The sequence below is a fragment of the Peromyscus leucopus genome, chromosome 8b (genome assembly GCF_004664715.2).
Source record: "Peromyscus leucopus breed LL Stock chromosome 8b, UCI_PerLeu_2.1, whole genome shotgun sequence".
NCBI lineage: Eukaryota > Metazoa > Chordata > Mammalia > Rodentia > Cricetidae > Peromyscus > Peromyscus leucopus.
Window position 1 is genome coordinate 87,334,966 of NC_051086.1, and position 14,515 is coordinate 87,349,480.

Genomic DNA, 14,515 nt, shown 5'->3' on the forward strand with positions numbered 1-14,515 from the left:
CTCGGTCCTCCTCATTCCCTTTAGTCTCCTTTGTTTCTACTTCATGCCCTATATCCATACAGAAACAAATTGACTCTTAAAAGAATCTCGTAGAAAGCATGCTGTCAATATAAGATTGGCTGAGAAGACTCCAAGTGCTGACTACTTGGAGTGAAGGAAGGAGTTTTTAGTCAGTGGAGGTAGACATAGCCTACGATATTCATTCTGTGGAATGAAGGACATAGTGAAGACTGCAGTCTTCCCATGGGAACATGTTCTAAGCCCTTCCTAATCATGAAGACAAAGACATGAGAACAAAAGACAGTCAAGGACATGTATTTTATATTTATGTGTGTGCGTGTGTGCGTGCATGCGTGTGTGTGTGTGTGTGTGTGTGTGTGTGTGTGTGTGTGTGTGTGTGACATGATCAAGTGAGCATGTGGAGGTCAGAGAACAGCTAGCTGGAGGTAGTTTTCTCTTTTTACCATGTGAGTACTGGGGATTAAACTTGGTCGTCAGGCTTGGTGGCAAGCACCTCTACCCACTGAGTCGTCTCACCAACCCCAAGAGCATGTGTTCTGTTTGAAGACAAAAAATGTCATTCAACTCACAGCATCTTGAAAGACTCTGAACAGGAACCCATTTCCAAAGAGCAAGGACAATGTCCAAGGCTGGCTGTGTGTAGTTAGAGCAGTTGACTTCACATTTCTAAAGATCATTTTTATTGCATTTGTTTAGTGTGTGTGCACGTGTGTGTGCACATGTGTGTGCACACACATGCCACAGTGCACCTATGGAGATCAGTGACAACTTGCTGGAGTGGGCTGTCTGCTGCCATGTGTGTTCTGGGGTCTAATTCAGGTCCTCAGGCTTGGTGGCGAGCCGCTTTACCTGCTGAGCCGTCTTACCAGCCCAGTGATATCTATTTTATTTTTGTTTTGAGACAGGGTCTGTGTAATTCTGCCTGGCCTCAAGCTTGCTAACCAGATCAGGCTGGCCTCAAACTCTGAGATCTGCCTGTCTCTACCTCTCAAATACTGGGATTAAAGATATCCACCACCACATCCAGGTACACTTATTTTTTTTATAGCATGTTCTTCAAGAGCCAAAAACCTTCATTAAAAACTATTAGAGATCACATTCAGCAATCCTACTATATAACTTTTGTGAGTGCAGAAAGCTCATTGTCCTTTTACTTGAAGTTCCACTAAGTGGAACCTGTGGCTGTTGGTGTGTGTGTGCACGCGCGCTCGCGATTGTGTGTTTTAATTCTTATTTTTCTCCTTCTTCTTCTTCTTCTTTTCTTCTTCTTCTTCTTCTTCTTCTTCTTCTTCTTCTTCTTCTTTCTTCTTCTTCTTCTTCTTCTTTTCTTCTTTTTCTTCTTCAAGAGAGGGTTTCTGTGTGTAGCCCTGGCTGTGTGGAACTAGACCAGGCTGGCCTCAAACTCAGAGATCCGCCTGCCTCTGCCCTCTGAGTGCTGGGATCAAAGGTGTTCGCCACTACACCTGGCTAATTCTTTTTGAGACTATAATATAATTACATCACTTTCCTCTTCCCTCTTCTCCTCCCATTACTTTCTTTCAAATACATGGCCTTTGAAGATGGGCCAGTGCCTGACTGTGTAGCCCAGGCTAGCTTCAAATGTTAGACTCCCTGCCTTGTTTAACTTTGCCAGTGCTGGGATTACAACCAAGCATCTCCAAATGTTTTAACCATTTTAAACTTGAGTTTTAAAAAACTATTTTCTTTTAAAACTTTTTAGTGTGTGTGTGTGGGTCAGAGGGATATCAGGTCACCTTGAGCTGGCGTTATAGGCAGTTGTGAGCTGCCTGACGTGGGTGATGGGAGTCAAACTCAGGTCTTACAACAGCAGCCAGGGCTCTTAAGCACTGAGCCATCTCTCCAGCCTTCTAAATGAGTTCACACATTGTATTTTGTTGGCCTGTATAACTTATTTTTCTTCAGTGTTTGAAAATCTTTTTCTTTTTTTTTCAAGACAGGGTTGCCCTGTGTAGCCTTGCCTGTCCTGTATACCAGGCTGGCCTTGAACTCAGAGATCTGTGTCTCCCAAGTGCTGGGATTAAAGGCCTGTGCCACCATGGCCAGGCTCATCTAACATTTTTTGAAAGGCGTTTGGAAGACATGGCTGCAAGGTTTCTCCTGTGGTCAGGATACATTGAGAATTGTGTTTCAGAGGAGCCAGGGGCCCTTTTGGGGGAGAGCAAAGAGCACTCCCTTACTCAGTGGATGCATTCAATACTTGTAAAGGCCCAGGGCAATTCAGGAGAAGTTGTCCTGGGTGTTACCCAGGCAGGGCAGTTAATCATTCCATGCTCCTTCTGCCTCCAGCTACAGACAGTGTGAATTCTGGGCCATTGGGCATGAGCTGTGGCCTAAGAGCTTCCAAGGAAGAGTCCTGGGGTCTCAGAGTACAGGCAGCCTTTGAGCTGCTGAAGATTTGTACAAACTGATTTAACAACCTCTTTTTGTTTTTCTTACTTTTTCTCTCTTTCATTTTTTTTTCTTCTTCTAGTTTTAGTGTTTTGAGACAGGGTGTTACTATGTAGCTCTGGCTGTCCTGGAACTTATTATGTAAACCAGGCCGGCCTTGAACTCACAGAAATCCCCCTACCTCTGCTGCTAGCCTCCTGAGTGCTGGGATTAAAGGCATGAACCACAGTAACTGGTTTCTTTTTTCTTTGTTTCTTGTATGCTAGCAAGTGCTTTTCCACTGAGTTACTGCTCCAGCCCTGATTGTTTGTTTGTTTTTGGCACTCTAATTTTTTTACATGTTTATTTTGTTTGTGCATGTGTGTGTACATTGCTGTGGGTGCCAGTGTGCAAAGTGCTTGTGTAGAGTGTAGAGAACCTCCTATAGGAGTTGGTTCTCTCCTACCACCATGTAGGTTCTGGGGATTGAACTCAGACTGCCAGGCGTGGCGGCAAGTGCCCTGACCTGCTGAGCCATCTGGCCAGGCCCTTTGTCTCAGTCAGGGTTCTATTGCTGTGGAGAGACAGTGGTAACTCTTACAAGAGAAGGCATTTTAGAGTTCAGAGGTTTAGTCCATTCTCATCATGACAGGGAGAATGGTGGCATGCAGGCAGATGTGGTGCTGGAGAAGCAGCTGTTGAGTTCTCCATCCAGATTGGCAGGTAGCAGGAGGAGTTCTCAAAGGCTTGAGGTTTTGAAACCCCAAGGCCCACCCCCAGTGACACACTTCCTTCAACAAGACCACACCTACTCCAACAAGGCCTTACATCCTAATCCCTCTCAAGTAGTGCCACTCCCTGATGGCCAAGCATTCAATTATGAGCCTATGGGGGCCATTCCTATTCAAACCACCACACCGTTTGTGTTTCTTTAGACAAGGTCTTGCTATAGCCCTGCATGACCTGAGACATGAGAGTTCTGTCATCTGTCCCCTAAGTGTTGGGCAAGTGTTACCATTCCTGGCTTCATTTTTCCTTATTAAAAAATAACTACAGCCAGGCATGGTGGCACACAGGGTGGCCTTTAATCCCTGCACTTGGGAGGCAGAGGCAGGTGGATCTGTGAGTTCAAGGCCAGCCTGGTCTACAAAGCTAGTTCCAGGACAGCCAAGGCTACACAAAGAAACCCTGTCTCAAAAAACAAAAGTATGTAGAATATTTAGAAGATATATTTAAAAAATGCTGTGCTGTGGAATAATTCTTCTGTACACTGTGAAAATGTGTTGCTCTCACTGTTAATAAAAAGCTGATTGGCTGATGGCTAGGCAGCATTTTGGGGCAGAGAGAATGCTGGGAAGAAGAAGGGCGGAGTCAGGAGTTGTGAGCCAGATGCAGAGGAAGCGGGATGTGTAGAAAATTAGGTAACAAGCCACGAGCCATATAGTAGAATTTAGATAAGAAATATGGGTTAATTTAAGTTGTAAGAACTAGTTAGTAACAAACCTAAGATATCAGCTGAGCATTTATAATTAATACTAAGCCTCTGTGTGGTTATTGGGGGTGGCTGCTGAGACACAGGGAAACTTTGCCTACAGTGCTATATCTCATTTGGTCCACCACTGATTTATCAACACTTTGTCTGATATTTCCCTAGTCTCTCCATTAATTTGTTTACATAGATAACTGAGTTGGGGGTACTGACCTGAGGTGGTCTGTGTAGCCCAGGCTGACTTGGGACTTGAGATCCTCCTGCCTCAGTTGTCTGAGTGATGGGGTCAGAGCCATGTTACCACATGTGTGCCCCTAGCCATGTCTTAAGCACCTTTTATCTTATTTTAACTTAATAAAAAGTTTGGGGAAATATTTCATTGCTTGAAACATCACTTTAATGAACTTCTGGTCTTGTTTTGGATAACGGTAACATAATTTATTGACAGTTAGGCTACTTTAAGTTTCTTGCTGTTAAAAATTCAGCCTGGCTATAGTGGTGTGCACTTTTAGTCCATCTGCTTAGGAAGCCAAAGTAGGAAGATTGCTTTAGTCTGGAATGAAAGGCTAGCCTGGGCAACACAGTGAGACCCTATCTATTAAACATTCTACATGATAAAATTCTTTGTAACTTACTTTGTATATTCATGATTATCTTTAGGGTTAATTTCTAGAAATGGCACTGATGTGACGATTTCCTCTGAACTGGAACTTTCCCTCCTGGAGGAAGGAAGGAAGCTAAGACACAGGAAGCTTAGGAAACAGAAAACTCACATGCCACTTCTCCTGGGTTATAGCCCCAAACAGCTTCTGGGAGAGAGGGGTCATCTCTGGTAACACTGCCTGAAAGATGGGCAAGGAACTCTAGGGATGCAGCTTTCGTGGGTCCTTACTCATGCTGGGTGGGCTTTTCAGTGATGCAGTTGCTAAGAGTCACCCACGCAGTTCCTCACTCATGCGCCTGTAAGTAGCTCCAATAAATTTACTGATTCAGCAGGTGGAATGGCTTTGGTCATGTCCCTATCCGGGCTGACTAGATGTCTGTTCTCATCTGTCCTGAAAAAGTCACCAGCAGGCATTGCTGAGCTACTGGTTATAATCAGTCACCAGCAGGCATTGCTGAACCACTGGTTCTAACCAGACCTGTTTCTAAGCCCCGTGGAAGTCAGGGGTTCAGTCTGCTCAGAGCTGGACGGTAGACCAGGGTCTGGCACACTGCATGCAGTTCAGCACGTTGGTGAGCGCATGGGATGACTGTCCCCGTAGGTATCACAACAGAGAGGTGTCGGTGATCCTGCCACCTGCAGTGTACAACAGGGTAACAGGGAGATGGGACGGCTGCACAATTTACATTTTTTTCCATCAAAAATATTTAAAAGTATCTTGTCTTGTTATGTCACTGATCCAAAGAAACACTGCAGTAATTCTAATATTTTGGGTGCTATCTTTTCAGACAGGACCTCATGTAGTCTAGGCTAGTCCCAAATTTGTCACATTGCAGTACGATCTTGAACTCTTTTCTTGTCTCTACTTCCAAAGTGCTGGGATTACAAGCATGTACCACTATGCCTAACACATAATTTGGCATCCAAATTCTATATTCCTAGACACATAGCTATATAAAAATATTTTCTCAAAGTTACTAATTTTACCTTCTGGTTAGAAAATATGGCTACTTATGGATGTCTTCCCCAAAATTATAACTATAAAGAATAGCTAATATTTATTTTTAATTTAAAAATTATTATTTATGTAATTACTTTTTATTTACTTACCAAACATCCAAGAGGTCAGGAGGTTTTGTCCTACCATATTGATTCTGGGGATTGAACTCAGGTTATTGTTAAAGCCATAGTCAGTCAATATCCTCAGAGAACTGAGAAGGATAGATTATTTAATTATCCTTAACAATTTATAATAAGTTAGTAGCTTTCATAAGACTAGAACTTTATGTTCCATCCCTGTTAGGTTATGATTTTGGCCAGGTGGTGGTGGCACATACCTTTAATCCCAGCACTCCGGAGGCAGAGGCAGAGGCAGGCGGATCTCTGAGTTAGAGTCCAGCCTATTCTAAAGAGCAAGATCCAGAGAAACCCAGTCTTGAAAAAAAATTTTTGTTTGAATTAAAGTTCTTCTAGTGTTAAAATAGAACTTTTAATCATAGATACAGTCCATAGAGAGACTAGTAACTTTACTGATCTTTTTATAGTGCACCATGAATGAAAATGGACTTAGTAAAAAACAAAATAGCTACTCCATGGGTGAAAAGGGAAAAAGTTTATTCCAAACTGCCAAGGCTGTCTTCTAGGAAAGCAAGTAGCAACAGGGGAAAGATTTTCAGGGTTAAATGGGAAGGAGAGAAAGGGGACTTGTGAGCAGTGACTGAGGGAGCCTAGAGATAAGTCTGTAGGCACCACAGTCATATGTTAATGAAGGGCTACAAATTCCTCTTGCCACAGATGAGAATGACTCCCTTTTTAGCAAGCAGAGACTTTCTTCAAGCCCCTGAAGGAATGGGGGCTTTTGCCTAAATGCCTGACATTGGGAAAAGGACTTTCTTGGGGGCCCAGATACACCATTATAGAATGTTGCAGTTTTTTGTATAGCTTACTCTATATAAATAGCTAAAGCTTAAAGTAATGATGAAGCTAAATCAATATTATTACTGTGAACTTGAATAGACCTTAGGAATTTATAAATTATGCTTATCAAATATATGCTGTGGAATAATCCTTCTGCACACTGTGAAAATGTGTTGCTCTCATTGTTAATAAAGAGCTGATTGGCTGATAGCTAGGCAGGATTTTCGGGGCAGAGAGAACGCTGGGAAGGAGAAGGGCAGAGTCTGAAGAGTCCTGAGAGATGCAGAGAGAAGCAAGTGAATGTGCTGTGTTGAGAGAAGGTACAGTCACATGGGTAGATAATATGGGTTAATTTAAAATGTAAGAGTTAGCTAGTAACCAGCCTGAGCTATCAGCAGAGCATTTATAATTAATAATAAGTCTCTGAGTGGTTATTTGGGAGCAGCTGCTGAGAAACAGAGAAACTCCACCTACAAATATGCCTTATCAAACATATGTTACTTATCTAAATTTTTTAGCAACTTGGTGTTAAACACTTAGCAAAGACATAAGTAGTTAGACATACATCTTAAATCAACTTTTGTTAATCTGAATAGACCTTTATAACCTTAAAAGTTTATCATCATATACAGTATATTCTAAATGAGGGTTGAATCACTTATATAGTATGTTGTAGCAAATATAACCTTAAATTTTTATCATCAAACAAAAAATCCATACCAATCCAAAATATTTGAGACTTGTTGCGTCCTTAGTTTAAAGAGATACAATGATAAACAGAGAAATCATTTGGACCAAGAAGTTTCATAATTGTTGCTTTATGTCATGTGGTCATCTTAAGATGATGAAGTCACATGGCATGTACTCTTTTTTTTTTCTTTTTTTTTTTTTTTTTTTTTTTTTTTTTTTTTTTTTTTTTTTTTTTTTTTTCGAGACAGGGTTTCTCTGTGTAGTTTTGGTGCCTGTCCTGGAACTCACTCTTTAGACCAGGCTGGCCTCGAACTCACAGAGATCTGCCTGTCTCTGCCTCCTGAGTGCTGAGATTAAAGGCGTGTACCACTACTGCCCAGCTCTCTTACTATATTTTCATTTGTTATGTTTTGTTGTTATCTCTTAGAAGCCTTTTCTTTTCTAATGAGAGAAAGGAAGTGGATCTGGATGGAAGGGAACTGGGAGGAGTAGAGGCAGGGGAAACTAATCAGGATATATTTAATGAGAAAAGAAAGGGAGGGAGGAAAGAAGGAAGGAAGAGAGAGAAAAAGAAGGAAAGACAGACAGGAAGGAAGGAAGAGAAAGAAAGAAAGAAGAAAGAAAGACAGACAGAGAAGGAAAGAAAGAAAGAAAAGAAAGAAAGAAAAAGAGAGAGAGAGAGAGAAAGAAAGAAAGAGAGAAAGAAAGAAAGAAAGAAAGAAAGAAAGAAAGAAAGAAAGAAGGAAAGAAAGAATTATTGGGCTCAATTGATCCTCCTGCCTCAGCTCTTAAGTAGTTAGGCATATAGGCATGTGCCAATGTGCCTAGATGGTGAACAGATTTGGACTTTTGTCCTAAGCATTGCCTCTAGGGTCTTGCACATGCTAAGTGAATGCTCCACCACCGAGCCATGTCCCCAGCTAGCCTTTTCAGTAAATGGTTTTGGAGGCCCTTACAGTGTCCATTGCCTTTTCTTGGCATTTTGTAGTTTTATATTGTAGCCTGTCATGGTGGCACACAGGAGGACTGGGCATGCAGAGTAGAATGAACATACAGCTCACGATGAGGATCCTTCTGAAGAGACAACACAAACTCTTCACACAGCCCTCCCTTTTCAACAGTGGTGAATGTGTCTTTTACATCTGGTCTGGGGTAGGGTCTCTTACGTTGCTAGCCTAGACTGACTTTGAACTCCTGCAATCCTTCTGCCCCAGCTTCCCAGTGAGTTGGACTTACAGGTGTGTGTGTGCTGCCGTGCTTGGTTCCTTCTTTCTCTTCTGGATCAGGTTATTTTCTAGAACAATGGCTAGAGAATCTGGCCTGCATAGTGATTGGGATGGTCTTAACAACACTCCCCCAAAACAGTTTCATAGAAAATCCTTGCAGAGAGTTGATACCTTTTGTCAACTTCGGATGAGAATTAACGAAGAGCTGGGTATGATGGCACACAGCTGTAATCCTAGCTCTTGGGGGTCAGAAGCATGAGGGGTGCTGTAAATTCTACATACGCGTGTGATCTAGAAAGTGATTTCCAGGTCAGCCAGGGTTACAGAGGGAGGGCAGGCAGGGGGAAGGCAAGAGGATCCATATGAATTAATGGGATTTCAGATGTAGCTCAGTTGGCAGAGTGCTTGCCCGGCATTCATGAAGCCCTGGTTTTGACACCCAACACCACACAAACTGGCCATGGTGGGGTACACTTATCTCCACACTCCTGCCACTCAGGGGTTGAAGACAAGAGGATCAGGAATCCAAGGCCATCATTGACTATTTATCAAACCTGAAGCTAGCCTGGGCTAAATGAGCACCCCCCACGGGGGGGGGGGCGGGTCGGCAGAGGAAATAAAATACCTTTGTCATCCTGATAATAGAGCAAAAGGTTAAAGCAGATTTAGTGTTTGCAGAATCCCAAAGTTGTGTGCCTCCCTTTGATAAACTGTCAAAACCCCCAGAATGCCGGAGGAAGAGCTACAAAAGGGGGTCTAAGAAGAACAAGAATGACACACAAATGTTTTTAATAATTTTTTTTTCAGAGCTGAGGACCGAACCCAGGGCTGTGTGCTTGCTAGGCAAGTGCTCTATCACTGAGCTGAATCCCCAACCCTGTTTTTAATAATTTAAAAATTTTTTATTTTATGTGCATTGGTGTTTTGCCTGCATGTATGTCTGTGTGAGGGTCTTGGAGTCATAGACAGCTGTGAGCTGCCATGTGGATGCTGGACATTGAACCTGGGTCCCCTGGAAGAGCAGCCAGTGCTGTTAACTGCTGAGCCATCTCTCCAGTCCCCCACTTACTTATTTTTAAGGTGGTAAATTCTATACAGTTATGTAGCAAGAATCTTAAGAGTTCTTATTAATAAAAAGAAACCTGGAGCTGAGTATTGGGGTGAATGCTGGAAGATCAGAGAAGCAGAACAAGCCACAGCCACCTCACTTTGCCAGTTCCTCAGCTGATCCCGTTTCCTCAGACTGGATGCCTCTTAGTTCTCATCCAAACGGATCTCAGATGAACTGCTGCTCAAAAGCCTAAAAGCTTAACCAGGCTAGTTCCTCATTCTCATGCCTTAAATACCTTTCTGCTTTCTGCCATCACTCCCTGGGATTAAAGGCTCACTTTCTGGGATTAAAGGCGTGAGTCACCATGCTTGGCTGTATCCTTGAACACACAGAGATCCAGGTAGATCTCTGCCTCTGGAATGCTAGGATTAAAGGCGTGTGCTACCACTGCCTAACCTCTATGTTTAATATTGTGGCTGTTCTGTTCTCTGACCCCAGATAAGTTTATTAGTGTGCACAATAATACCACCACACAGTTGTTTTTTTGCTTTTTGTTTTTGTTTTTTTTTGTTTGTTTGTTTTTCAAGACAGGGTATCTCTGTGTAGCTTTTGCCTGTCCTGGATCTTGCTCTGTAGACCAGGCTAGCCTCAAACTCACAGAGATCTGCCTGGCTCTGCCTCCTAAGTGCTGGGATTAATGGGGGCATGCTACCATCACCTGGCTACAGTTAAGTTTTATCACAATAAAAATCTTGACATTCCAGCATGAAGAGGTAGCTCAGTGGACAAAATGCTTGCTGTATAAGCATGACGACCTTAGTTCCAACCCCCAGGATCCATGTAGAAATTTGAGGGCAGTAGTGTTTAACATTGAGTTGGAGATGGAGACAGGTAGATTCTGGAATCTAGCAGAAAGGTTGAACTCCAGGTTCAGTGAGAAACCCTGACTCAAAAAGCAAAGGGGAGAAGTGATTTCGGAAGATGCCTTGACATCAACCTCTAGGCTCCACACACACCAGCACGGTCAAGAACACCCGAGTGAACTCACACATGTACACACTTGCAAAAATAGCACATGTACATGCACAAAACAAGATACTATGATATCTCCACAAATTTGCAATATAGTTATGTGTATATTTGTTTTTTTCCCTTGAGACAGGGTTTCTCTGTGTATCTCCGGCTGTCCTGGAACTCACGCTGTAGCCCAGGCTGGCCTAGAACTCAGAGATCCATTTGCCTTTGCCTCCCAAGTGCTGGTATTAAAGGCGTGCGCCGCTGCCGCCCAGTTATGTGTGTCTTTAGTGTAATGGGTGAGATCTATTATTTGCAGGAGCAATCCAAGTGAAAGTTGTGCCTTAGGAATTCCTAAATTTCACAGAGGTTCTTCGTGGTGGGGGTGGAGGGCATGTTGGTGCTATTCCCTGCAGCTGCCATCCTCTGATGGGGGGGTCTGTCACAAACATTCAAAACCCATCTCATTTACAGTCACCCCAAACTCAAATGCTTCTTGCAGGGAGGGCCCTTAGAAACTCCTTTCTGCTGCTGTCTGGCTGTTTTAAGCTGAGTGGGAGTGGCAGGGAGTAACTGGCTCTAATAATAGGGTAACTGCTTTTAACTAGCAAAGATCTGGGAAAGAGAAACCGTGGGAAGAGAAACCATTCTATGATTTAAAGGTTTTTACTGGATGGAATCCAAAAGATGTCAAATTTACCACCTGCTAAGACTGTAGTAGATAAAAGCAAGAAATCATAATTTTGATAACTATGGAAAGCAGTTTTCGAAGAGTTGTTTAGAAAATGTAGACATTTCATTGCCGAAATCCCCTGAAACCTTTCCGCTTCCTTTTCCTTCCTGTCTCCAGGTCACACTCACTGAAGTCTGATGGGGAAGATAATCCAGAATTGCCGGAGGAGTTTCTGTTCGCATAGGCATCATGCAAGCGCAAGTCCTTAGGGGAAAGCAGCTCTTGGCAGACATTCCAGGACCACGTGTACGTAGAAAAGGTGTTGTAAAAGGACTCATTGTTGGTTTCGATCCCAATCAAATCCCCTCGGATCTTTTTCCAGAGATTCAGCATTTCTTTCCGGTGCTCAAGCGCAATTCCTAAGTTATAGGTGTCCGTGGCTCTCTTTACCTGCACCGAGAGGACAGGTAATTAATTTAGTGGAGTTACCTTAACGATCTTTGATTTATAAACCATAGTCATTGGTGACTTGAGAGTCACACATGTGAAGATCACTGAGACTACATATGGGGTAGCATGGGACTTATGAGCTAGGGGTTGGTGGAAATCAAAATGTATCACTTGAAAGCCAGGCATGGTGGCGCACACCTTTAATCCCAGCACTCAGGAGGCAGAGGCAGGCGGAGCTCTGGGAGTTTGGGACCAGCCCGTTTTCCATAGTGAGTTCCAGGAGAGAACTGTGGGGCCAAGCTGGGATATATAGGTATGGGGTTCAGGCAGAGACAGGGAGAGTCAGCTGGGAGAAGATGCTGAGCTGAGGAAATCCTTAAGGATATGAAGGCTGAGGCATCGAGGGGTGACGGGAAGGAGCCCCAGGAAGAAGAGGCTGCATAAACAAGTACTTGAAGACAATAAACAGCCTGGACTTGGCAGGGGAGCTGGAGCACCTTGGTGTTGCCAGAGCGTCGGTAGGGGTTAAAGTGAGAGGAGGGAGTAGGGATGGAGGAGTCACTGAAGGTTCAGTGTAGTGGAGGAGAGCCCTTTGTAGAAAGCACGCGGTGGGAGCAGTTTCTGAGGGAAGTGAGATAAATTCCTCAGCTGAGCAGAGTAGAAAATGCTGCCACCACTGGAGGGGAAGCCTCAGTGACCCAGGCTGACCTTGACGTTTTTTTGGGCAGCATAGGCTGCTCTTCAGCTTGTAACACGATTGCCTTTTCCACCTTTAGGGTGCTACTTGGAAACATTTATTGCACCCATCCTTCTTGGCCTCCAGAACTGGGACTCAAACCTAGGGCTTTGTCTGTGCTAGGCAAGATCGCTACCAACTGAACTGTACCCTCAGCTCAAGCATTTACCTTTAAACAGAACAATGGCGTGTTTGGATCTTCATGTTAGATCATTTAGTAGCTGTGTGGAAAATGGCTGGGATAGCAGATTAGAGGTTGTTGTCCAAGCAAGCCTTACGGAAGGACTCAACTCAGGCAGAGAGAACAGGGATTGAGTGAAGGGAACAGATTTGGAAAGCTTCCAGAATGAGTTGGACTAGATTTGGTGACTGGTGGAGGTAAGGAAGGAGGAGGAGGAGGAGGAGGAGGAGGAAGAAAGCAATGTTCAGGGTGCCCCCTGGCCTTCTAGCTTCAGTGACTGAGTAAATGGTGGTATCAACAACTGAGATACAGCATTCTCAGGGGAGAGTCAGGCTGATGCAGGAGATGATGAGTGAGCGTGGGACACGCTGAGCATGATGTGTTATGAGATGTAGCACATAGGGGGAATGTTTATCAGATGGTGAGTGAGGTAAGGCCAATGTACAAGAAAGAAGTCTAGGCTGGGGCAAATGAGTTGTTAGTATGTAGGTGGCTACTGCTAAACAAAGGAGGCAGACTGAAATAGCTCACATGCTCACCCTAGCTTCCTTCACCTGGCACGGAGATCCCTGCTGTTCTCCTATGGCTGAGTTATAGGGATGCTAAACTAATGATCTTTTCAAGCTTCTTAGCCTTTGGGGCAGCTGGTGCTGGTGCTGGAGGTATCTGGCCACAGGCAGCCTCCATTTACTTGCCTGTTTATGTGCTAATGGCGAGACAGGAGTCAGCTGCCCATGGCTTTGTGTTCTGAAGCTCCACACATCCCAGCTCATGGCTACTGTCCACTTCCTTCTCTGTGACTTCGCCCTCACCGAAAGCTCTCTTAGAGTAGGAACTGTGTTTTCTCTCTATGGTGTCTCCTAATCTCAGAACTCATGGATACACACTTACAAGCGAGTGTATGAGTGGGTGCTACGAGAAGATTGGCGGTGGGAGTTGAAAGCTGGGAGTAGGGGCATGGAGAGTGTGATGATTGTCAAAAAAAAAAAAAAAGCAAAAGATACCTAAGGAATCTAACAGCCGAGACTGACCTCTGGCCCACATGTGATCACACACTTGGACACATACACACACACATTAAGGCATGGGCAGAGAGGCTCCAGAATGCACACTTTCACTGGCTGTAGCCTAACTTCTAGGCAACTTCACAGAGAAGGACAGGATGGATTCACGTCTACTGTTCCCCGCTTCCACATTTGATGCTAATCATCATGCTCTCAATGCTTCTACTCAAATCACACCGGAGACACTTGTATTCCTGGTCTTTTCCTCTCCTCTTTCCTGAACCCCTCAAGTAATGCCAGCTCCCTCGACTTCTGGGAGCGACACAGTCATCTTGTCTCGCTCTGAAGTAGAGATTTGGCTTGTTTTTGGAGGCGGAGTCTCCCCAGCAGAAGACACCTCTGAGGCGCAGTCTGGGAAGGCGGTTGACAGGGAGTACTCACGTGCTGTTTGATAGCCGCCGCATCAGACACTGTCCAGTGATGCTTCTTCTTGAACAGCTGGTCAATGGCTAGGATGTCATCTGAATAGCCTGAGGCAGACTTGATAGGTTTTACAGCCGCAGCCTTTATGGACATTAAAAATTTAAAAAAAAGATCAGTAAAACAGTTCAGGTTGAATTATATAACAAAGACATAATTATACATATGTGTAAAATGCCACAGTGAAACCCATTACTATGTATGCTAACTTTAGACATTAATTATAAAAAGACATAATAATTGGGGAGGGGAAGTATGAATATGAAGTTGGGCATAATGGTACATACTTGTAACACCAGCCCTTGGGAAACTACAGCAAGAAAACCAGTATGAGTTCCAGGCCAGCCTGGGCTACAGTGTGACAGTGTTTTACAAAAACAAAACCAGATTTTTTTTTCTTTCCTTCTTTTTTGTTTCTTGAGACAGGGTTTCTCTGTGTAGCCCTGGCTGTCCTGGAACTAAATCACTCTGTAGACCAGGCTGGCCTCCAACTCACAGAGATCCTCCTGCCTCTGCCTCCTGAGAGCTGGG

The 14,515-nt window shown here is 43.9% G+C and overlaps 1 protein-coding gene across 3 annotated transcripts in view; it reads right to left on the bottom strand.

The window, feature by feature from the left end:
• Positions 1–11,107: 11,107 nt before the first annotated feature.
• Positions 11,108–14,515, bottom strand: part of Efcab3 (EF-hand calcium binding domain 3) — a 104,359-nt gene continuing 100,951 nt past the window's right edge. For all 3 annotated transcript variants that reach the window (XM_037200901.1, XM_037200903.1, XM_037200902.1), the window contains 2 exons: positions 13,946–14,068; positions 11,108–11,583 (listed from right to left, as the gene is read on the bottom strand). In XM_037200901.1, the coding sequence (XP_037056796.1) occupies positions 11,257–11,583; positions 13,946–14,068 (450 nt within the window). In that variant the 3' untranslated portion in view covers positions 11,108–11,256. The remainder of the gene's footprint in view (positions 11,584–13,945; positions 14,069–14,515) is intronic.